The sequence below is a fragment of the Emydura macquarii genome, unplaced genomic scaffold (genome assembly GCF_026122565.2).
Source record: "Emydura macquarii macquarii isolate MOO-44397 ecotype Brisbane River unplaced genomic scaffold, CSIRO-AGI_Emac_v2 contig_2768, whole genome shotgun sequence".
Taxonomy (NCBI): Eukaryota; Metazoa; Chordata; order Testudines; family Chelidae; genus Emydura; species Emydura macquarii.
Window position 1 is genome coordinate 31,624,554 of NW_027132905.1, and position 25,766 is coordinate 31,650,319.

Below are 25,766 nucleotides of genomic sequence, written 5' to 3' on the forward strand. Positions count from 1 at the left end.
TATCAGGAACAATTTTACGTTCCCAAAGATGCTTGAAGTTTGAGACACGTGTGGGTATGTCTGGGAAGCTTTTACTGTATTCTTTAGTGCAACTCTATATGAGAACTTTGCCTAGTGCGTAATTACAGTTCACGTTATGAGATCGGAACCTTTTCCTGGTTGATTTAGAAGCGCTTTCGGTGAGAGCACAGATTTTTTTTTGAAGGAATAATAAATCTAAAACATACAATAAGGCTCTACGGGTAAGTAAGAATATTGTTTCGCTCACAATTTTTTTGATGTTGAGACTCCGTGGTTGCTCATGTCATTCTAGTATTAAAATATTGCCTTGTGTCCAACACTATGTAAGAATCGTTGGCTGTATTTCATGCCTATTGTGTATGTGGTAGCTGTGACTCTTCAAATAGAAATTGTTCTAAAGGTTGGAAAGTTCTTGTCTTTATTCACATGTATCCATACTTACACAAATAGCTATATTTAAAGAATCAGATCCACCACATGCACACATATGGCACAGAAAACTAGGCTGTGGCACTATCCATAGATAGGGGCAATCATTTTACAATAGTATACATAGAGAACACATTTTAAGCAGAAAAGAAAACCTCCCATGCCAATCTCTTCAGCTGCATTGCTACCTGCCCCTGAATGAGATCACTGCTACTGCAGTTCTCTGGTTGAGACTCAGAGTGCCGCTGTTGGCCAATGCGGAGCCAGGGCTGGAGCCGGAGATCCATCCGAGCCTCCTGCAGTGCGATTGCTCAGTCACACAGCGCAGATTCGAGAGGAAACAGCAGAGAAACCGTCACAGGGTCTCCGAAAAAGGGAAGCGTCCTCAGAGCGCTCTGCACATATAAACAACAGGCAACCCGGGCTCTGTGCGTTACGGTACCCCGGATTCCTTCCTTTCTAATGTAACGAAAGCAAAGTAAAAGAAACAGCAAGAAGAAAGGAATTGCGACAAGCACCGAGATGGGATTCAGACACCGAGAGCCGCGCCGGGCAGTCAGACGGCAGGTACTGTTGTTTCCCTTCTTGTTTTCTTTGCTCTGCCGGGCGGTCTCGGAGCAGATTCGTTATTCGATTCCCGAGGAAATGGCCAAAGGTTCCCTTGTGGGGAATCTCGCCAAGGATTTGGGACTGAGTGTGAGAGAACTGCCGCGGCGAAAGCTCCGAGTCGTTTCTGCAGCCATAAAGCAATACTTCGTAGTGAATGCGGAGAATGGCAAACTCTGTGTCAATGACCGGATCGACAGGGAGGAGATATGCGGGACATCTCAACTGTGCGTCATCAATTTCGAAACTGTGCTGGAAAATCCCTTGAATGTTTTCCACATAAATGTCGTGGTCCAGGATATTAACGATAATTCACCGCGTTTCATAAAAGATAGCATCGGACTGCAAATCAGTGAATCCAGTTTGCCAGGGGCTCGATTTCTCCTTGAATATGCTGAAGATCCTGACGTTGGGATGAATTCTCTACAGAGTTACCAGCTGAGCCCCAATCAGTATTTTATCCTAGACGTTAAGGAGAGCCAGGATGGCAACAAACATGCAGATTTAGTGCTGCAGAAACCCCTGGATCGGGAAAGCCAACGCAGCCTTCATTTGACCCTCACCGCTGTGGATGGGGGAGAGCCCCAGAGAACTGGGACCGCCCAGGTATGGATTAATGTCACCGACGCCAATGACAACCCGCCCATCTTCACTCAGGGGACCTACAAAGTCAGCGTGAGGGAAAATGCACCGAAAGGCTCCTTAGTGCTTCAGGTTCAAGCCTCCGACAACGATGAAGGTTCAAATGCTCGGATCAGCTACATTATTAGCAAAGTAGCAGAAAAAAACCGTCAGAAATTCAGCCTGGACCCAGAAAATGGAAAAATCACAGTAAATGAGCCCTTGGACTTCGAAGCGACGCGTGACTATCACCTGGCAGTAGAAGCAAAGGATGGCGGTGGACTGGTTACACACTGCGAAGTGGAAATAGAAGTTATTGATGAGAACGACAATTCCCCCGAGGTAACACTCACATCCGTGTCCAGTCCAATCCCAGAGGATTCAGTACCCGGGACAGTAATAGCTCTGATCAGTGTTAATGATCGGGATTTTGGAGATAATGGAAAGGTCTCCTGCCATTTGCAGGATGATTTTCCGTTTACGATAATCTCGTCTTCCAATAATTATTACAAGCTCCTCACAGACAGCACCCTGGACAGGGAGAGGACCCCGGAGTACAATATCACAATCACAGCCACAGACAAAGGCACTCCCCCGCTCTCCACACAGAAAACCATCCTCTTGCAAATCTCGGATATCAATGACAATGCCCCTGTCTTTGAGAAACCTTCCTACACCGCCTATGTGCCAGAGAACAATCCCTCAGGGGCTTCTGTTTTCAGTGTAAAAGCCTCAGACCGGGATCTGGACCGGAACGCCCGAGTCACTTACTCCATCGTGAGCAGCAACATCGAGGAGGTGCCTCTCTCCTCCTACATCTCCATTAACTCCCAGACTGGAGCTATCTATGCGCAGCGCTCCTTCGACTACGAGCAATTCCGGGAGTTTGAAATGCAAGTGAAGGGCCAAGACGGCGGGTCCCCGCCTCTGAGCAGCAATGTGACCGTCCGGGTGTTTATTCTGGATGAGAATGATAACGCCCCTCGCATCCTGTACCCTTCCCTCGGAGCCGATGGCTCCGCCTCGTTCGAGATGGTCCCTCGCTCGGCCGAGGCAGGTTATCTGGTGACTAAGGTGGTGGCGGTGGATGCTGACTCTGGACACAACGCCTGGCTCTCCTACCACCTGCTCCAGGCCACGGAACCGGCGCTCTTCAGCATGGGGCTGCACAGCGGGGAGCTCAGGACAGCCCGCGCCTTTTTGGACAGAGATGCTGTGAAGCACCGGCTGGTCACCCTGGTGAAGGATAACGGGCAGCCGCCTCTCTCCGCCACAGTGACTCTCCACTTGGTGTTTGCCGAGAACTACCAAGAGGCTCTTCCGGAAATGAGCGTCCAATCGGGTGACTCGGCATCTCAGTCAGATTTACAGTTTTACTTGGTGTTGGCGTTAGCCTTGATCTCATTTTTATTCCTCCTGACTGTTACACTGGCCATTGTGATGAAATTGCGAAGGTCAAGAAAACCGAAATTACTTCAGTGTTTTGGTCCTGAACCTTACTCCAAGACCGGCTCTGTGTTCCCACCAAACTATGAAGATGGTACTTTGCCTTATACTTACCAGCTGTGTTTATCCTCAGAGGCCAGGAAGAATGAATTTAGTTTCCTGAAACCCGATGTCCAGATAGCAGAGAATATTCTGTGCAGTGACAACTCTGGGATGGCTTTTATTGGCCATGGATCTAGTAGTTTACATGGTGAGACGCAGGGTGCTGCGGAGGTGAGCTGGTGAGCTTCTTATTTCATATTCATCTTTGTTTGCAGATTTTTAAGGTAAATCTTTTCCGCTTTAAGACGTGTTTGACAGCTCTGGGATAGTATTTATGTGCGATGAAACTAGAAACGTAAAGGCTGAGATAGAGCCTGTTCTGGAGGTGAGCTTCTGTTTTCATGCATTAGATATTTTCCCTATTCATCTTTGTATGAATAATTGTAAATGAAGACTAAGCGACTTGGAATATAGAAGCATATTGTGGAACAGGTGGGGTTGGGGTTTTTGTTTTTGTTTTGTTTTGTTTTTTTCAGACTTCAACATATCGTGCCAATATGTGACATCTAGGCATCTCACAAACATGTATGAAATTGTTCTCATGATATTGCTGCAATTTAGTGAAAAGTTATGCCCATTTCACATATGAGGAATTTAGGCAAAAGTTGACCTCCTGTTGGTCACAAAAGAAGTCTAACAGAGTGCAGAATAAAACACAAAACTGCTAAATCACAGTCCCCTGTCTTAACTAAAAACTACTTTTTCTTTCTTTCTAAGAATGAGCATCCTTCCTCTCATTCAAAAGATTTCCTTAGAATAACTTTATTCTCAATAAATATTTATGTACCTCAAGTAAAAGATATATCTTCCAAGGGTAGAGAAACTTGTGACAATTCATTTTAATGCATTTTTTAAAAATGCAAGCTCAGCACATATTGCTTATTTTACAGAAATCTTTGTTTAATGTTCTATAATATCTTAGACAGATGGTATAGTCACAGATATATCGAGATGCCCTTTTTACTCCTCCAGTACCCCTGGAGGAATCTCTTTCATGTCGCTCATGTAGCCTGGTTTTCAGGTGTGATATAAAGCTTTCAGTGATGCGGGTTTGTGAGGCTTCACTACTTACCTGTTTCAAAGCCAGGAGTGAATCTTGCAGCTCCTCCCAGACGAGAAATGATAAATCCTTTTTGCCTTACAATCATATATTCTGGACATGCCATACATCCCGCAGAGCAAGACTCTCTTTCAAATGTTTTGGAAAGTCTAAAAAAGGTCATTGGGCCTTTTTTCCTATACCGGCACCCCTCAAGCCAGGTTTCTTTAATTCCCATTATTCCAAATGCTCTGGAATGATAGGGAGCCATCAACTTTCTTAAAATGTGCTTTACAAGTCCTGATATACAGAAATATATGATATTTTTAAACTTTCCAGATGCTCTTTCCAGAGCTAAAAGGTTATATTGGAAAACTGTATGTGTTCCCTTTTCAACTGCTCAGAGACCCTGTGTCTAGTCCTCCAGATGGCAAGATTTCGACAGAGAGAATTGTCATTGGTGTATGAATTGTCACTGGTATATGGTAAGTCTTGACTATCACAGGCCTGGGCCCAGAATGATTGTTTTTAGGCGTAGCGAGGAGGGGCATAGTCCTCATTTGGAGGGCAGAAAGGAAAAATTCCTTCGGTTGGCTGATGTTTTAGTGATGGCCTGGCAGATATTTGAAGCTGCTCAGTGGTCTGGAATGTTAGAAGTTGTCCCGGAAGAGGGGACTTTGTGGACAGAGTAAAGTTGACGTGCTCAATCATCATTTTAAACAAACCATCCTGAGATTTTATTTTATTTCTCATATGGACTTTTAGGTTTATCACACTGGCATCTCTTCCTCTTTAAGAAGTGTAGGAGGTCATTACGAAGTTGTACCTTATGGTTTTTAGACTCTTCTATGGTGCACATGACTGAAATGTCTGAGACCCAAATTAAGTTGTTTCCACAATACTCCTGCAATTTAGAGTAGCTTTATTTTACCCATTTTCCTGGGGAGGAACTGAAACACAATAAGAATACCTGTAAAATAAAGAGTTTTAAAAATGATTGAACTGCTTCTTTTGTGGCAGTCTTCCTTGCTGAAAGTATGATAGAAGCCTAGTTTAATACAGACACAAACATATAAAGACACTATTATTGTTCCACCAATGAACCACCTCTGACATATCACTTATATAATATGATGTTGAGGTGTGATATAAACATTTTATTGACATAAATTTATGATGGCTGAATTACTCAACAGTGGCAAAGCCATTAGAGAGCTGTGCAGGTCGTTCCAAGAAAATTATGATAAAACCATTCTCTTCATGTAGTCTGTCTGTGTCCATATTTTACAAGGAGAACATTTGTTTTACAAATAATTTTAAGTGTTAAAAATGTTGATGGTCCTTTTTTTCTCTCTGTCTGCCCTTTCAAGTCACCTTTCCTTAGTTATCAGGCATCCAACTGCTCAGTAGTCTGTGAAGCTATAAACATTTAAATGATGTATTTAAAAAATCTCTGTATATAAATGTGAATATGTAGTTGTCAAGTTGACTGGAGTGGCTCAAAAGCCTGAGTACCAACCACAAACTGATTGTGAGTTCTATACTTAGATGTCACCAACCAAATAACAAATGTAGATTCCTCAAGCACTATTATGGCCTGAACATAGCCTCTCAGGGTATGTCTACACTGGTACTCCAAGGCGATAGATGCAGCAGGATCAATCAATCGATCCCCGATGGCATCTCCAGTCAATGCCGTAATCCACCTCCCGCAAAGGAGTAAGGGTGTCTCCAGTCCACAGAGTGCTTATGTAGCTTGTGTATCTCCCATCCACTGTGGCAGTGTAGCCCAGACCACAGACAGTCCCTTTGGGTACTCTGATCTATCTTGCCATCTAGGGAAGCTTGCCTTTGTGATAGATAGACCCTTATCCCAAAAATCATAACAATATTCAGGTTACTCCCAGTCCTAAAGGACCAGCCACTTACCCCAGATCAATGGCACATTGGATCTTACACCAAAGACAGTACGTATAGCTAAACTTATAATAAATTAACTAAAGATTTATTAACTAAGAAAAAAAAATGAGAGAGTTATTTATGAGGATAAAGCAGATAAACCTATACTGACAAATGGGTTACAGTCTTAGATTTCAAAAGGTGATAGAAGTTGCTCTAATATGGAAGCTCTATATGTCCTTTAAGGCTAACCTGGGCTAAGCAGCAGTGTGTCCTTTCCTTATGCTTAGAAATCTTGCCCTCCCAAAGTCCAAGTTGCATTGAGATACAGTTCTTCTTGTCAAGGATCTTTATTCCCTTCCCCTAGAGTTCAAGATGATGGGAGGAGTCCACGTGCACCTCTCCTCCTACTGGTGTGAGGGGGGAGCAATCAATATTGTCTTTTGTCCTCTGATGATCCACAATGGTTTGTCTGGTGTCTAGAGGCCTTCTTTTGTTGGGCAGGAGCTAAGACCTCCTGTGGTAAACTAGTATTTTGCACTTGGTATTGCTTCTCTCCTGGCTATGAGGGTTTACAGTGTCAGAGCAAGCACTTTTACCATTACAAAACAAACACTTAAATATTACCTTATAACATGGGGTACAGATATTATAAGTAAAATTAATCCAGGCAGGAACTTATAAGCATTTCATAAAATCGAAACACTAAACACATTTTTCTAAATCTAATAGGTATTTTAACAATACTATCACACAGGTGAGCCAGACTGGCTTCCAGTTATGCATTTGTCAGTGGTCAGTTGAGGCCTAGGGTCTTGGCATGAGCAATGTTTTTAAGACCCAGTTTTTCTACACTTTCCAAAGATAAAAACAAGTGCTGGGTACCACTGAAATGCTATAACTCCTTTTCAACAGCAACAGACAATGTTCCTACTTTTAGCCCTGCAACAAGTAGGCCCTTCCAAGTCTCACTGGCTATTGACTACTATGGGCCATGGGGTCCAGCGTTTTTATTATATTTTATTTCTTTAATTTATGATGCAAGGAAGGTCAGATACCACTTTGTAGGGGAAAAGGAAACACTTACCTGTCAGGTTGATAGTTTTAAAATAGCTATTTCTTTTTTTAGTTTCTTGGATGTTAGATGTTGTCCTGGAACATGTGAATTAGTGGGCAGAGTGTTCAAAAGTATATGACTAACTGTAGTATCATGTGATTTTACTCACCATATGACTCAGTAATTGATCACATTGATGTTACTAGTATGCATGTGTGTCCCGTATGTGTGATTTGATATTTTTGCATTATTGGAGTATATATTCCCCTTGAAGTAGCATTCGTTTAGTGGCATTTCCAATAGCTTTCCATTGTTCTAGATATTATAAAACTGAGTATGAAAACTACTAGTCTGATAAATATATAGAGAATAATTATTTTGTTATATACCGAATAGATAACACCAATTCACAGATAGCACTCCTGAGTCTTTTATTCATATGTCATCCGTAGTGCAGGAAGTGACTTAAATGACTAAAATTAACAAAACAAATAATAAAAAATATGTGAAATGGTACATCTACTGATGTACAAGTCAGGAATAAGTTTACTACAAAGATATAAGCATTCAGCAATTGCACAATGCACCATCAGAGTGAAATGCACAGAGCACAATCAGATTTGAGAGACACCTACATATACATGATAACTCTGGACCAAGGTATGTATTTGTAATTCATAGTCAAGCAACCAAAATAAACAAAATTGAACCACTAAATATTTATAAGTAATAATCAGTCCTAAAAACACTAAACTTTCCTTCCTTGGGAATACTTCAGCCTTAGGTACATAATAATGAGAAAACATTATACTTACAATGTTAACTCTCAAATAAAGTACTGGCCAAAAACTCAAACATGGAAATTCCACAGTTATTGATTGAGACTCTGAGCTCTCCTGTTCACTAATCATGGAGAGAAATGGGATGAGAGATCCAGCCAGCCTGCTCCACTGCTATGCAGAACAGAACATGGAAATCAGACTCACACTCACCCAGTGCTTAGTTTGTACCAGGGCTTGCCAGGGCTGAGCCTGGGCACCTCTATGTTTGACAGTTCATAGCTCCAGCACCTCTTGGCTTGCCACCTCAGTTATGAAAGTAAAAACAAATTCCTTGGGCCCCAGCACCTCTTTCATTACAAATTAAGCGCTGCAGTCATTGGATCTGGATTCTAGGAATTTTGCTTTGGTTTAACTATCAACATTACTGGTAACATTCTGCTAAAGACAGAATTGTATTTTTGATGAAGGAGAATCAGGAGCACCACATCCACATCTATATGGGAATGGAAAACACACAAAGGCTGCAGGAATGTGAAGGGCGAACCCTGTTCTGCTATATCTTGGTTGCACTATGGAAGGCAGTTTTGGGACATATTCGCAATTCAATTCCTGAGGAAATGGAGAAAAGGCTCCATTGTGGGGAATATTGCAAAGGATCTGGGACTGGATATAAAGCAGGTCTCAGACTGCAGAGTCTGCATTGTGTCAAGAGGTGCGAATCAGTGTTTGGCTTTGCATTTTAAGAGCAACCATTTAATCACCATGGAAAGGACAGACAGAGAGCAGATTTGTGGCTGGATGGAGAAGTTGTGAGGTTATAGTGGAAGATAAAATGAAGCTTTATGGAACTGAAGTTGAAATTACTGATATTGATGACATGATTAGGATTTGGAGTTAAAAATTAGCGAGACAACAGAACCAGGATCATGATTTCCCCTGAAGGAGGCACAGGACACAGATGTAGGAATGAATTCTTTCCAAAGCTACCAGGTCAGCTATAATGGGCATTTCTTTCTGGATGTGCCAACTGCATCAGATGGAATTGAATATGCAGAAGTTGTTATGGAAAAATCTCTGGATCTGAAGAACAGGCTGTTCATGATCAGCTGTAGATCAAAGTAATTGTTAAATGTATGTGAATGTATTTGGTGTTTAAACTTCATTAAAGTTAGTGGGATGTTCCTTTCATTGTTTTCACTTTCCCCAGATCTATTGGTACTCTAGATTTTACACCAAAGACAATGCTTTCAGCCAATTCTATAGTACACTAACTAAAAGATTATTAGCTAAGGAAAGGAAATAAGTTACTGAGTGGTTAAAGCAGGTAAAATATATCTACAGGTGGGTCACAGTTTGTAATTCCAAATGGTGTCAGTGATGTAATAAATTGCCAGTTTCCCAAAAGTATTTTCAGGGTTCCCAGATTGTCTATGGTGATCTCCACTTTGCATCTGTCACACTTCCCTGTAAGAGTCCAAACAGTCCAGTGATGAAGAATCTTTCCTTGAGTCCATACTTATAGCTTCTTCTCACAGAAAACAAGCCGATAATGTGACCACCCTCCTAGCATTTTCCTATGATGACGGAGAGTGACGACTGCAATTTGAGTCTTTGACCTCTGATCATCACAGACAATGACCACTTGCTTTGAAATTAACACTTTTCTGTTAAAGTTCTTCATTTGCATTCTACAAGGCTTCTTTCTTGTTCAATGGGTTATTATTATTATATTATATTATATTATATTATATTATTATTTTATTATTATTTAGTTACAGGTGTATCCACAATGTAAATATTTGCTATTACATTATAACGGGATACAGATAAGTGAAAACAATGCAAATAACTTCCCATTCGTTTTCATGAAGTTTAAACACCAAATACATTCTTATACATTTAACAATTAATTTGATCTATACTAATACACAAGTGAATTGGCCTAGGGCTCTGGCATGAGCTGGCGCCTGGTCTTTCAGCATCGCAGTAGTCAAGTGAGCGTTTGGCTGATGTATACATCTAAGTCTATAGAAAAGAGATCTCCTAATTCTATTTTACCAATTCTGGTAAACCTGGTAGTTTATTTAATCAGCGAGACAAGAGAGTTTTACTTGCCTGAAATATTACAAAGAAGTAGAAATTTGTGCATATTTTTGGAAATATAGATTTCTAGTGACTATAAATGTTTAGTGCAAAGTAAAATGAATATTTTATAACAGAGGTCTGACATTGTTATTCTTCAATCCAGTAAATTTCAGACTTGACAGATTGAGAAATATGTGTGACAGATTATACATATGTGTTTTTTTCATAGCGTTGTTAGCATTAGAAATTAGATTTGAACATTTAGCTAAAACAAATGTATATGTTTCCATTGTACAAGTATTAATAGTGATCAAATGGCTAATTTAAATTTCCTCCATATAGTAGGCAAAGAGCTGTAGCTAGATTTATGTCTCATTGCTCCTTTGACAGGCTTACTTTAGCTTTTCATCATAAGAAAGCTTTTGAATACAGCGATTTAAAGGAAATATTTTTGCCTTTCTGAGATGCCCTATATTTTGTATATCTGAGAGAACTGCTGGGAAATTTTTATTGTGTTCTTTAGTGAGGTTCTATGGAAGAGTTACAGGAAAATGTAGGAGAATAAAAACTTTTCTTAGGGTTTTTTGTTTTGTTTTGTTTTAAAGAAACACTCTATTCTGAGTAGGCAGATTACTTTGAAAGAGAAAAAAAAACAAAGTAAAGGCGTTAAACTTAGTTACTAAAATGGTTCTCTATTCAAAAGTTCAGACAGCGGTTTAGAACCCGCAATGGCTCTTGTCATTCTAGGTTTCTACAGCTTTTTGTCACACTTGGTAGAATTATCCTTAGCCGGATATGAGGCGTGTGTGTGTTAGCAGGAAACATGATTCTTTAAAGGAAAGTCAGCGTAAATGCTCAAAACTTCTTTTAGCTATTTATGGCACGTGCTCGTGCACACGCACGCACACATCTATACATACTAACAATGTGGAGGAAGAGTCAAGAAAGTACGTCTTACAATATTCACAGAATGACAGATGCACACATACACCAAAAGCTTTTCGGGTTCACATCTACATTTCTATAGAGAGAGACATCGTTTTTGTACCTGGTAATGGTTTCAATTAGAATGGAGCTCTTAGTTCTACAGAATAATCCACAATAGCCACTAGAGCTGTACCGGCGCCTTGACGAGATCACTGCTCTTGCAGTTCTCGGGTTGAGACTCAGAGTGCCGCTGTTGGCCAATGCGGAGCCAGGACTGGAGCCGGAGATCCGTCGGAGCCTCCTGCAGTGCGATTGCTCAGTCACACAGCGCAGATCCGAGAGAAATCAGAGCAGAGACACTACCCACATTCTGCCGAGAAAAATAAAACCCCTCGCAGCACTCTGTACAGTTAGACAATCCGGACTCTATTTATTCTTCCGTGCCGTGGATTACTTCATCCGGATGGGATTTTTCATGATCTGATATAATTCAAAAATAAGAGAAACAGCAAGAAGAGAGCAAAGCTGTCAGGGATGAGAATGGATCCCAAGAACCGAGAGCGGAGCAGGACAGTCAGACGGCAAGTACTGCTCTTTCCCTTCTTATTCTCCTGGTTCTGCCGGGCGGTCTCGGGGCAGATTCGTTATTCGATTCCCGAGGAACTGGCCAAAGGTTCCCTGGTGGGGAACCTCGCCAAGGATTTGGGACTGAGTGTGAGAGAACTGCCGAACCGGAAGCTTTCTGCCATTTCCGAAAAGCAGTACTTCACTGTGAATGGAGAAAATGGCAACCTGTATGTAAACGACAGGCTAGACCGGGAGGAGATATGCGGGACCTCTCAACTCTGCCTCATAAATCTCGAAACTGTGCTGGAAAATCCCTTGAATGTTTTCCACATAAATATCGCGATCCAGGACATTAACGATAATACACCGCGTTTCTTGAAAGATAACATCAAACTAGAGATGAGTGAATTGACTTTGCCAGGTGCCCATTTTCTCCTTGGAAATGCGGAAGATCCCGACGTTGGGATGAATTCTCTACAGAGTTACCAGCTGAGCCCCAATCAGTATTTTACCCTGGAAGTGAAAGAAAGCCAGGATGGCAACAAATATGCGGATTTAGTGCTGCAGAAACCCCTGGATCGGGAAAGCCAACGCAGCCTTCACTTGATCCTCACCGCTGTGGATGGGGGAGAGCCCCAGAGAACTGGGACCGCCCAGGTATGGATTAATGTCACCGACGCCAATGACAACCCGCCCATCTTCACTCAGGGGACCTACAAAGTCAGCGTGAGGGAAAATGCACCGAAGGGCTCCTTAGTGCTTCAGGTTCAAGCCTCCGACAACGACGAAGGTTCAAATGCTCGGATCAGCTACGTTTTCAGCAACATACCAGAAAAGGCCCGTCAGAAATTCAGTCTGGACCCAGAAACGGGGAAAATTACACTAAAAGAGCCCTTGGACTTTGAAGAGGCACGTAACTATCACATGGTAGTAGAAGCAAAGGATGGAGGTGGACTAGTGACACACTGTAAAGTGGAGATCGAGGTTCTTGATGAGAACGACAACGCCCCGGAGGTGACTCTCACGTCCCTATCCACTCTCATTCCCGAAGACTCACTGCCTGGGACGGTGATAGCTCTGATCAAAGTTCGAGACCGAGATGATGGAGAAAACGGGAAGATCTCCTGTCATTTACAAGAAGATTTACCCTTTAATATAATTTCATCTTCCAATAATTACTACAAGCTCCTCGCAGACAGCACCCTGGACAGGGAGAGGACCCCGGAGTACAATATCACAGTCACAGCCACAGACAAAGGCACTCCCCCGATCTCCACCCAGAAAACCATCCTCTTGCAAATCTCGGATGTCAATGACAATGCCCCTGTCTTTGAGAAACCTTCCTACACCGCCTATGTGCCAGAGAACAATCCCTCGGGGGCCTCTGTTTTCAGTGTAAAAGCTTCAGACCGGGATCTGGACCAGAACGCCCGAGTCACTTACTCCATCGTGAGCAGCAACATCGAGGAGGTGCCTCTCTCCTCCTACATCTCCATTAACTCCCAGACTGGAGCTGTCTATGCGCAGCGCTCCTTCGACTACGAGCAATTCCGGGAGTTTGAAATGCAAGTGAAGGCCCAAGACGGCGGGTCCCCGCCTCTCAGCAGCAATGTGACCGTCCGAGTGTTTATTCTGGATCAGAATGATAACGCCCCTCGCATCCTGTACCCTTCCCTCGGAGCCGATGGCTCCGCCTCGTTCGAGATGGTCCCTCGCTCGGCCGAGGCAGGTTATCTGGTGACTAAGGTGGTGGCGGTGGATGCTGACTCTGGACACAACGCCTGGCTCTCCTACCACCTGCTCCAGGCCACGGAACCGGCGCTCTTCAGCATGGGGCTGCACAGCGGGGAGCTCAGGACAGCCCGCGCCTTTTTGGACAGAGATGCTGTGAAGCACCGGCTGGTCACCCTGGTGAAGGATAACGGGCAGCCGCCTCTCTCCGCCACAGTGACTCTCCACTTGGTGTTTGCCGAGAACTTCCAAGAGGCTCTTCCGGAAATGCGCGACCAATCGGGTGACTCGGCATCTCAGTCTGATTTACAGTTTTACTTGGTGTTGGCTTTAGCCTTGATCTCATTTTTGTTCCTCCTGACAGTCCCACTGGCCATTGTGATGAAATTGCGAAGGTCAAGGAAACCGAAATTACTTCAGTGTTTTGGTCCTGAACCTTACTCCAAGACCGGCTCTGTGTTCCCACCAAACTATGAAGATGGTACTTTGCCTTATACTTACCAGCTGTGTTTATCCTCAGACGCCAGGAAAAATGAATTTACTTTCCTGAAACCCGATGTCCAGATAGCAGAGAATATTCTGTGCAGTGACAACTCTGGGATGGCTTTTATTGGCCATGGATCTAGTAGTTTACATGGTGAGACGCAGGGTGCTGCGGAGGTGAGCTGGTGAGCTTCTTATTTCATATTCACCTTTGTTTGCAGATCATTAAGGTAAATCTTTTCCGCTTTAAGTAGTCTAGGACAGCTCTGGGATGGTATTTATGTGCGATGGAACTAGAAACTTAAAAGCTGAGACAGACTGTTCTGGAGGTGAGCTTCTGTTTTCATGCATTAGATATTTTCCCTATTCGTCCTTGTATGAATAATTGTAAGTGAAGGCTCAGCGTCTTGGAATATAGAAGCATATTGTGGAACAGGTGGGGTTGGGTTTTTTTTTTCAGACTTCAACGTATCATGCCAATATGTGACATCTAGGCATCCCACAAACATGTATGAAATTGTTCTCATGGCACTCCTGCACCTTAGTGAAAGGTTATGCGCGTTTCACAGATGAGGAATTTAGGCAAAAGTTGACCTTATGTTGGTCACAAGAGAAATCTGTAACAGATTGTGGAATAAAACACAAAACTGCTAAATCACAATCCCCTGTCTTAACTAAAAGCTATTTTTCTTTCTTTCTAAGAATTTCAAAATATTTCCATAGAATAACTTTATTCTTAATAAATATTTATGTACCTCAAGTAAAAGATATATCTTCCAAGGGTAGAGAAACGTGACAATTCATTTTAATGCAGCCCCTCTACATATTGCTTATTTTACAGGTCTTCTTTGTTTAATGTTCTATAATATCTTAGACCGCTGGTATAGTCACAGATATATCAAGATGCCCTTTTTACTCCTCCAGTACCCCTGAAGGAATCTCTTTCATGTCGCTTATATAGCCTGGTTTTCGGCTGTGATAGAAAGCTTTCAGTGGGCGGGTTTGTGAGGCTTCACTACTTACCTGTTTCAAAGCCAGGAGTGAATCTTGCAGCTCCTCCCAGACGAGAAATGATAAATCCTTTTTGCCATACAATCATATATTCTGGACATGCCATACATCCCGCAGAGCAAGACTCTCTTTCAAATGTTTTGGAAAGTCTAAAAAAGGTCATTGGGCCTTTTTTCCTATACCGGCACCCCTCAAGCCAGGTTTCTTTAATTCCCATTATTCCAAATGCTCTGGAATGATAGGGAGCCATCAACTTTCTTAAAATGTGCTTTACAAGTCCTGATATACAGAAATATATAATATTTTTAAACTTTCCAGGTGCTCTTTCCAGAGGTAAAAGCAAGTTCTGGGTTATATTGGAAAACTGTATGTGTTCCCTTTTCAACTGCTCAGAGACCCTGTGTCTAGCTCACCAGATGGCAAGATTTCGACAGAGAGAATTGTCACTGGTGTATGGTAAATTTTGACTATCACGGGTCTGGGCCCAGAATGATTGTTCTTAGGAGTAGCGAGGAGGGGCATATTCCTCATTTGGAGGGCAGAAAGGAAAAATTCCCTCAGATGGCTGATGTTTTAGTGATGGCCTGATGGATGTTTGAAGCTGCTCAGTGGTCTGGAATGTTAGAAGTTGTCCTGGAAGAGGTGACTTTGTGGACAGAGTAAAGTTGAAGTGCTCAACCGTCATTATAAATGAACCATCCTGTGATTTGATTTGATTTCCAATATGAGCTTTTAGGTTTATCACATTGACATCACTACATCTCTTGTGGTATATGTATGCATATATGTACTTATGTGTGGTGTGTATATACATACACAAATATATGTATTTTTGTATTTTCAGTTAATGAATTATAGTTACGTATCTTCCTCTTGTGTTAGCGTTTTCTGGGAAGCCAATAGCCTCCCTCTTAGCTCTATATTAAATAATTGAGTGTGAAAACTGGAAAATGAATGGAATACAAATAATTTCATATCTTCTATTGGATAGAGCTCATCCATCGATGGCACACCTGAGACCTCTATTCATATGTCATTCATTGCGGTAGAAATGAACAACGTGACTTAAGTAACAAATATGAACAGCCAAATATAACTGAAATACAAGAATATAATATTTAATGCTGCCAACGTAGAACTTAGTAACGACTTTACTAAAAGAGCTTCTTAGTATATAACAATTGAAGAGTACATAAGTGTAATGCACCAACAAAGGTAGTCAGATGGGAAGACATAGATATGGACATGATAATCTAGGAAAATTTATGTTTATGTAATTCATGCATACATATATATTGCAACAAACTACATATGCAACATTATCACTACATATTTGTGCATCACAACCCAGATTCCTGACCACCACCAACACTTTTCTTCATTACTTGGGAGCATTTCAAGATGTCATATGTCCCTAACTATGAGAAACCACCTCATCTAGAATGTTAAATATCAAATTAAAATATCAGTCTAAAACTTCGCTCAGGAAGCGCGTGCAGTTATTGGTTGAGACTCTGAGCGCCGCTGTTCACCAATCAGGAAGAGAAATGCGATGAGCGATCCAGCCAGCCCAGCCCCGCTGTTACACAGCACAAACCACAGAGATCAGATTCACACTCACCCGCTCTGGACTGAACATTAAACGGTGATATTCGCTGCAAGTGGCTTTGGTTTAATAATAAATATTTTCGGAAACATTCCGCCAAAAATAAAATCCAAACGCGGCGTCTCCTTATCAGCATGGGAGTGACAGAAACACAAAAGTTGCAGCACTGCAAAGAGCGAGCCCTCTTCTGCTTTATATTGGCTACCATTTGGGCGACAGTTTCTGGGCAGATTCACTATTCGATTCCGGAAGAAATGGAGAAAGGATCTTTCGTGGGGAATGTCGCAAAGGATCTGGAGCTGAATATCAAAGATTTCGCAAACAGCGGAGTCCGCATTGTTTCCAGAGGTAGGACCCAATATTTTGCTTTGAAATCTAAGAGCGGCCATTTAATCACCACGGAAAGGATAGACAGGGAGCAGGTCTGTGGCGGGATGGAGACGTGTCTGTTAAATTGTGAGGTTATATTGGAGGATAAAATGAAACTTTACACAGTTGAAATTGAAATCACAGATATTAATGACAATGCTCCCAGCTTCCAGACAGAAGAAATGGAGTTAAAAGTCAGCGAGACAACAGCACCGAAAACACGGTTTCCGCTGAGTGATGCACAGGACACAGATCTGGGCGTTAATTCTCTCCAGAGCTACCAGCTCAGCAATAACAGGCATTTCTCTCTTGATGTTCAAACGGGAACTGGCGGGGTTCAATATGCTGAACTGGTGCTGGAAAGGTCTTTGGACAGGGAAGAAGAAGCTGTTCTCGACCTAGTCCTCACAGCCTTTGACGGGGGAGATCCGGTCAGATCTGGCACTGCGCAAATCCGCGTTATTGTTCTGGATGCAAATGACAACGCGCCAGTGTTTAGTCAGCCTGTCTACAAAGTGAACGTGTTGGAAAATGTCCCGAAAGGTTCCACGATTCTTACAGCAAAAACCACGGATCTGGATGAAGGAATCAACAAACAGGTGAAATACTCATTCAAAAAAATCACAGACAAAGCTTCCAAAACATTCCACTTGGACTCTGACACGGGAGAATTAACAGTCGTGGGGAACTTGGACTTCGAGGAATCTACACTCTATGAAATTGAGGTGCAAGCGCATGACGGGGGAGGCCTTTCCGACAGATCCAAAATTATAATCGTTGTTAGCGACGTGAATGACAACCCTCCGGAAATCGCTGTCATGTCTCTCATCAGCTCCATCCCCGAGGACTCTCCTCCCGGAACTGTGATCGCCCTTTTGAATGTACAAGATCCAGATTCCGGAGAGAACGGGGAGGTCACGTGCTCCATACCCAGCAACCTCCCCTTCCAGCTGAAGAAATCGTTCGATAATTATTACAGTCTGGTGACAGAGCGAGCCCTGGACAGGGAGCAGGAGGCAGCGTACAACATCACAGTGACCGCCACCGACAATGGGACTCCTCCTCTTTCTACGGCCACCACGATCCTACTCCAGATTTTGGACACAAACGACAACGCTCCCCTCTTCGATAAAACATCCTACACGTCCTACCTCATGGAGAATAATCCGAGAGCAGCCTCCATTTTCTCCCTGAAGGCGAATGATCCCGACTGGGGGGAGAACGCCAGAGTCACTTACTCTGTTATAGAAGGTCGGGTCGAGGAAGCTCCGCTCTCCTCCTACATCTCCATGAACTCGGAGACCGGGGCTATCTACGCTCTGCGCTCCTTCGATTACGAACAGTTCCGGGAGATTCGGTTCCAGGTGCAGGCTCAGGATGGGGGTTCCCCACCTCTCAGCAGTAATGTCTCCGTCACGCTCTTTCTACTGGACCAGAATGACAACACCCCGCAGATCTTACACCCCTCCTTCCCCAGCGATGGCTCCACGGGGGTGGAGTTGGCCCCTCGCTCCTCCGAGCCGGGCTACCTGGTCACTAAGGTGGTGGCCGTGGACGCTGACTCCGGGCAGAACGCCTGGCTCTCCTACCAGCTGCTGAAGGCTACAGAGCCGGGGCTCTTCGCTGTAGGACTCCACAGCGGCGAGATCAGGACAGCGCGCTACTTTCTAGACAAAGATGCCCTCAAGCAAAGTCTGGTGGTTTTAGTGAAGGACAACGGGCAGCCCCCTCTCTCTGCCACCGTCACTGTCACGGTGGTGGTGGCTGACAGCATCCCCGAAATCCTCTCCGATTTAAGCAGCCTCTCAGCTCCTGCAGACCCCCAGTCCAGCCTCACCTTGTATTTGGTGATCGCTGTGGCTTCCGTTTCCTGCTTGTTCTTTACCTTTATCATAGTGTTACTGGCCCTGCGGCTCCGCAGATGGAGAAAGTCGGAGCTGTTTGACTCCTCGAGTGTGACTTTCAGTGGAGTTCCCGTGTCCCAGTTTGTGGGGATCGATGGAGTCCGAGCTTTTCTTCACTCTTACTCACATGAGGTTTCTCTAACCACCGACTCCAGAAAGACGCAGCTCAGCTTTTCCAAATCAAACTATGCAAATACTCTGACCAGTGAGATAAAGGATCCTATTCTAGTTACTGAAGATTTAAACAGTAACGGGGATCAGACCTCCGTTCAGGTGAGCTAATATCTTTGGAGCTTTTCAATTTGTATCTGGAAATGTAGATATCTGTGGATTTCTAGAAGGCTAATCAGGAAATGTGCTAATGTATGCCTGTGTGTTGGAGAGAGAGGGGGAATGACATTTTCTTTTCTATTGTCTAGAAAGCCAATGTCGTGCTGGTTTTTGGAGGGGTTTGTAAAATGAGTAATTTTCTGGAATTTGTGTTGCAAACAAATGTCTTAATTGTCTTTCCCTATTCTTCAGAAATAGTGATTTTTTTTATTTTATTTTTTTACCCTTACACAGTCTTTATTCAGTTGTGTTCTTTGCCTGAAAGATGATAGGGGCCTGGATATCTGATTACTTTGATAGAAATTTAGTTTTTAATAATTATCTGAATGTTAATCTAAGACAACATAGTTTTTAAAGAGAAATAAATTAAATCTACATTTTCCACATTTCCCTCAATAACAATGTTCTAATGTTGGGCCTTCACGAGTTGAAATGAATATTGACATAGTCTACTAACGCGTTTTTACACATTTTTGTTAACTAATATAGAAAAGATGCTTACATTTTGTAAGAACTTTTTTAAAAGAAGCATTATGTTTGTAAACCCCATGCATTAATAATAGAGAGAAATTAATAACAAATTAAAATATCTCTGGTGTTGTGGTTATATATATATATATATAGATAACTTTATTCCCCTTTTGTATTGGCATCTTTGATTATTTAATATATGTTAGCATCACGAGAAAGCCTTTGAATACGGAGATTTTATGGGTATATGGTCATGATTTCAGAATGTTTCATGTTTGAAGCTCTTAGGCATTCTTCTGGTAACATTTACCTAGAGATAGTTCTATGAGAGAAATGAGCCTTCTTTTTACATATGGTGTAATTTACAACTACAGAACTTTTTCTAAGCTGTCAAAAGTACATGCAGTGTTTGTTCAACGGGAGGGGTTTTGTTTTGTTTTTTATTGTAAAAGAAAATTAGAATTTTTAAGTGGACAAAAAGGACCTTAAAGTAAACAATTCAAAATTGGTTTTGCTCACAAGTTTAGACCTCTTCTTTTTAGAATATTATGATATCTGTCAAATATTTCAGAACTATCATTTCTTGGAGCCTACAGAGGTGTGGGTATGTGGGAATTTTGACTGTTTATGTGGAAACAATTGTAACTGTTGGAGCGTTTTTTCCCCTTTTTAGTAATAATCCTGTGTATATAAAGATGTACACAGACAACCTTCGCACTGTTCCGTTATTCCATTCCCCATCAGAGAGCTGTTTAGTGTATTTTAAATTAAGTATATAAAAACACACACATAAGAACGTGAAGTTCATAGTCAATTGGAGACGCAGCTGTTCACATTTGACAATAGGTTTATAATACAATAGACTTAGAATATAGTTTTTAGCAAGTGGAAAATGCATTCCTGATAGTCACTAGAACTGTGTCGGCGCCTTGATGAGATCACTGCTACTGCAGTTCTCGGGTTGAGACTCAGAGTGCCGCTGTTGGCCAATGCCGAGCCAGGGCTGGAGCCGGAGATCCACTGAAGCGTCCTGAAGTGCGATTGCTCAGTCACACAGCGGAGATCGGAAAGGAAACGGCAGGGAGACAGTCGCCGTCTCTCTATGAAAAGGAATCTCCTCAGAGTGCGATGTACAGTTAAGCAGACAGTCCAGACTCTATCTAGTCTTCCTTACCGTGGATTACTTCAACCTGATAGGATTTCTAAACAACTAAAGTAATCAAAATTAAGGACGAGAGGAGAGAGGAAAGCTGTCAGAGACTGGGATGGAAACCAGAGAGCCGGGCTGGGCAGTCACACGGCAAGTACAGTTGTTTCTCTTATTCACTTTGCTCTGCCGGGCGGTCTCGGAGCAGATTCGTTATTCGATTCCCGAGGAAATGGCCAAAGGTTCCCTTGTGGGGAATCTCGCCACGGATTTGGGACTGAGTGTGAGAGAACTGCCGAACCGGAAGCTCCGCGTTGTCTCTGCAGCTAAAAAGCAATACTTCACTGTGAATGGGGGAAATGGTAACCTGTATGTGAATGACAGAATAGACCGCGAAGAAATATGCGGGCCATCTCAACTCTGCGTCATCAATTTCGAAACAGTGGTTGAAAATCCCTTGAATGTTTTCCATATAAATATCGGGATTCAGGACATTAACGACAATTCACCGCATTTCATAAAAGATATCAAAGGTATAGAAATCATCGAATCCAGTTTGCCAGGAGCTCGCTTTCCCCTTGGAAACGCAAAAGATCCCGACGTTGGGATGAATTCTCTACAGAGTTACCAGCTGAGCCCCAATCAGTATTTTACCCTGGAAGTGAAAGAGAGCCAGGATGGCAACAAATATGCAGATTTAGTGCTGCAGAAACCTCTGGATCGGGAAAGCCAACGCAGCCTTCACTTGACTCTCACCGCTGTGGATGGGGGAGAGCCCCAGAGAACTGGGACCGCCCAGGTATGGATTAATGTCACCGACGCCAATGACAACCCGCCCGTGTTCACCCAGGGGATCTACAAAGTCAGCGTGAGGGAAAATGCACCGAAAGGCTCCTTAGTGCTTCAGGTTAAAGCCTCTGACAACGATGAAGGATCAAATGCTCGGATCAGCTACGTTTTCAGCGACATACCAGAAAAGGCCCGTCAGAAATTCAGTCTGGACCCAGAAACCGGGAAAATTACAGTAAATGAGCCTTTAGACTTTGAAGAGACACGTGACTACAGACTGGTAGTAGAAGCAAAGGATGGAGGTGGACTAGTGACCCACTGTAAAGTAGAGATAAGAGTTCTTGATGAAAATGACAACGCCCCTGAGGTGACTGTCACATCCGTGTCCAATCCCATTCCCGAAGACTCACTACCCGGGACAGTGATAGCTCTGATCAATATCATTGATCAAGATTCGGGAGATAACGGGATGGTCTCCTGTCATTTGCAAGACGATTTGCCGTTTGAAATAGTATCCTCCTCTAATAATTACTACAAGCTCCTCACAGACAGCACCCTGGACAGGGAGAGGACCCCGGAGTACAATATCACAGTCACAGCCACAGACAAAGGCACTCCCCCGCTCTCCACACAGAAAACCATCCTGCTGCAAATCTCGGATATCAATGACAATGCCCCTGTCTTTGAGAAACCTTCCTACACCGCCTATGTGCCAGAGAACAATCCCTCGGGGGCCTCTATTTTCAGTGTAAAAGCCTCAGACCGGGATCTGGACCGGAACGCCCGAGTCACTTATTCCATCGTGAGCAGCAACATCGAGGAGGTGCCTCTCTCCTCCTACATCTCCATTAACTCCCAGACTGGAGCTATCTATGCGCAGCGCTCCTTCGACTACGAGCAATTCCGGGAGTTTGAAATGCAAGTGAAGGGCCAAGACGGCGGGTCCCCGCCTCTCAGCAGCAATGTGACCGTCCGGGTGTTTATTCTGGATCAGAATGATAACGCCCCTCGCATCCTGTACCCTTCCCTCGGAGCCGATGGCTCCGCCTCGTTCGAGATGGTCCCTCGCTCGGCCGAGGCAGGTTATCTGGTGACTAAGGTGGTGGCGGTGGATGCTGACTCTGGACACAACGCCTGGCTCTCCTACCATCTGCTCCAGGCCACGGAACCGGCGCTCTTCAGCATGGGGCTGCACAGCGGGGAGCTCAGGACAGCCCGCGCCTTTTTGGACAGAGATGCTGTGAAGCACCGGCTGGTCACCCTGGTGAAGGATAACGGGCAGCCGCCTCTCTCCGCCACAGTGACTCTCCACTTGGTGTTTGCCGAGAACTTCCAAGAGGCTCTTCCGGAAATGCGCGACCAGTCGGGTGATTCGGCATCTCAGTCTCGGTTTACTGTTATTTTGGTGGTAGCTCTAGCTTTGATTTCGTTTTTATTCCTTTTTACAGTGATATTGGTTTTAATTTTTAAACGTCGGAGATCTAGAACTCCCCCAGTGTTTGAATCTTACAATCCGGATCTGTATTCTAGTCTCGGCCCCAAATTCTCCTGTAACTACAGCAGTGGGACCTTGCAGTTGCCCTATTCTTACGAGGTGTGCTTGGCTGGCGATTCGGGCCAGAAGGAGTTCACCTTTCTCAAACCGGACCAAAAGACTTTGACCGACATTCTCCTTTCTGCTGAGGATTCTGGCATGGGGAATGAGTCTAGCAGGGGAAACCTCAGCTCTGACAGCCAGGCACAGGTGAGACACCGTTCTGAAATGCAAGTCATGCCAACTGTGGAGGGTATTTCAACCAGTAATCTAAGGTTTCCGGGATCGTCCTTCCCTGTAATTCTGCAACAAGTATGCAGACTGCAAATAGATCTAAATTATACCGCAAAGACACGTTTTCTAACAGTTAATAGAGAAAATCCTGTGAAACTTCTCCGTTTCATTCTGGTCAGCATCATCTGCGTTATGATATTGGAGACGTGAATATTTCCCTTCTCAGAATAGGTGGAAGATCTCAGTGCCCTGTGTGGAAAACATTTCCATAGATATTTTAGAGTTCGAGTATTTTCGATGAAGAATATATAACAGTTTATTTGTTGTATGGGACCAACTGCTTCTTCAGACACTTTCAGTCTGTAGTGGTGGAAAATCATTTGAGTCCCAAGGGAATTACAGTAGGTTAGACCATTTCCGCATAATGTGCCGATATTTTCCCTAAATCATCCCTTATTTAGGTGTGTCATATGACAGTCTTGAACATCTCCAGATGAGATAATTCCATAATCTACCTTGGCAGATTATTTCAAATGTCCTTATACATATATTTTTGTATGCAGTATTGTTCTAGCCCTGTTGGTCCCAGGATATTAGAAAGACAATGTGTGTGAGGTATATCTTTTATTGGACCAGCTTCTGTTGGTGAGAGAGGTGAACTTTTGATTTTATACAAGCTCAAAAGCTTGTCTCTGTCACCAACAGAAGTTGGTCCAGTAAAAGATATTACCTCACCCACCTTGTCTCTCTTATAGGTATCAGCATATTTCTAATATCTAACCGGAGATTACCTTTCTAAGTGTATTCCCTTTACTTCAGGTTCTGCACTCCTTAAATTAAGACTCTTGACCTCTCTTCTTCTTGAGATACTATATATATTTGTGTTATGTTATCTACTCCCCACTTTGCTGAGTACTGTAAAACAAGGCACTGCTTCAGTTAGAATTTCAGTTGGGGTTTTGAACATATACACCTTTTACAACTTTTAACAGATTGTAGTGCTTGTGAAAGGTGCTTGAGGGACAGGCTTGGAGACTCAAATCTTTTTCTAATCCTCATATCCATGGCAGCAGAAGTGGACATTTCCTCCTATGCTTACCCATTAATATGCTCCAGCTGTGAACTGGAGAAGCACATCTGGGGATGAAAGGGTAATTTTGTCTCCATGGATCTGTCAGGACTTACCTTGCCCACTGATTTTGCCAAGTTTCTCAGTTAGAGCCAATTGTAATGATGGCTTTGATGAAAATATTAAAAGGGAATACAGTGAACATAATATACCTGGAATTTAGCAAGGCTTTTGACACAGTCTCACATGACATTCTGATAACATGGAGAAATGTGTGTTAATGAAATGATGTCAAATTGGAAGGAGGTCTCAAGTGAGGTTCCACCGGGATCTATTTTGGATCCAGTGTTATTTGACATCTTTATGAATGATCTGGATGTAGGAATAGAGAGCAAACTGATCACATTTGCAGATGACACTAACCTAGCCAGGGTTGCAAACATTTTTGAGGATAGAGCTAAAATTCAAAGGGATTTTGATAAATTGGAAAAATGGGCTATAGACAACAAAAGGAAATTTAAAAAAAAGACAAATGTAAGGTGCTATACTTATGGAAGAAAAAACAAATGCACAAATACAGAATGGGGGGTTAACTGGATTGGCAGCAGCACTGCTGAGAAAGATCTGGGAGTTGTGGTGGATCACAACTTCAACATGAGTCAACAATGCCATGCTGTTGCCAAAAAAAAAAAAATCCAAATACCATTTTGGGTTGCATTATCATAGCATGCAAGTCATGGGAGGTGATAGTAATACAACACTTAGGGCTGGTTAGGCCTCATCTTAAGGTACTGTGTCCAATTTTGGTTACCAATGTATAGAAAGGATGTAGAAAAACTGGAAAGAATCCAAAGGTGAGCAACAAAGAAGATCAAAGGGATGGAATGCAAGTCATATGAGCAAAGGCTGAAGGAACTGGGTATGTTTAGTTTGGAAAAGAGGAGATTAATGGGAGACATGACAGCAGTCTTCAAATACTTGAAACCATAAGATGGAAAAAAGTTGTTCTCTCTTGCCACAGAGGGCAGGACAAGAGGCAATGCATTCAAACTACAGCATAGCAGATTTAGATTAAATTTCAGGACAAAATTCTAACTGTAAGAACAATAGGACAATGGAGCAGATTGTCTGGGGAGGTCATGGAAGCTCCTTCACTGGAGGTTTTCAAGAGGAGGCTGGATAGCCACCTGTCTTGGATGGTTTAGACACAACAAATCCTGCATCTTGGCAGGGGTTAGGTTAGATTACCCTTGCCATCCCTTCCAACCCTATGGTTCTATGATTCTATTATTCTATTTGGTATTTATAAAAATATTGAAATAGACCTAGATGGTAGCAAAAGCATCTGACATCACTTTATGTGTTGGACTGATATAAACATATCTCTGTGTCGCCACTAAGATTCTGAATTACAGGTATGTATCTACCAAAATACCTTTACAATGGCACAGACAGTGAGCAGAAAAGAAATGTTCCAACTCTTGTTCCAGTATGTGACTAGTAAGGA

At 42.9% G+C, this 25,766-nt stretch overlaps 3 protein-coding genes and 2 pseudogenes across 7 annotated transcripts in view; all 5 read left to right on the forward strand.

Annotated features, from left to right (window-relative positions):
• LOC137165623 (protocadherin gamma-C5-like) overlaps nt 1-25,766 on the forward strand; it is a 336,971-nt gene that overhangs the window by 254,902 nt on the left and 56,303 nt on the right. The gene's annotated exons all lie outside the window — the stretch shown is intronic.
• LOC137165886 (protocadherin gamma-B5 pseudogene) lies at nt 904-3,408 on the forward strand (annotated as a pseudogene).
• LOC137165888 (protocadherin gamma-B5 pseudogene) lies at nt 11,555-13,984 on the forward strand (annotated as a pseudogene).
• On the forward strand, nt 16,349-18,967 carry LOC137165625 (protocadherin gamma-A4-like). Its single transcript, XM_067566944.1, has one exon. It carries the CDS (start codon nt 16,547-16,549, stop codon nt 18,965-18,967), a length of 2,421 nt encoding a protein of 806 aa, XP_067423045.1. The 5' UTR covers nt 16,349-16,546.
• Nucleotides 20,567-24,030, forward strand: LOC137165889 (protocadherin gamma-B5-like). The gene is made up of 2 exons (XM_067567396.1): nt 20,567-23,166; nt 24,010-24,030. The coding sequence occupies exons 1-2, from the start codon at nt 20,752-20,754 to the stop codon at nt 24,028-24,030; spliced, it is 2,436 nt and encodes an 811-aa protein (XP_067423497.1). The 5' UTR covers nt 20,567-20,751.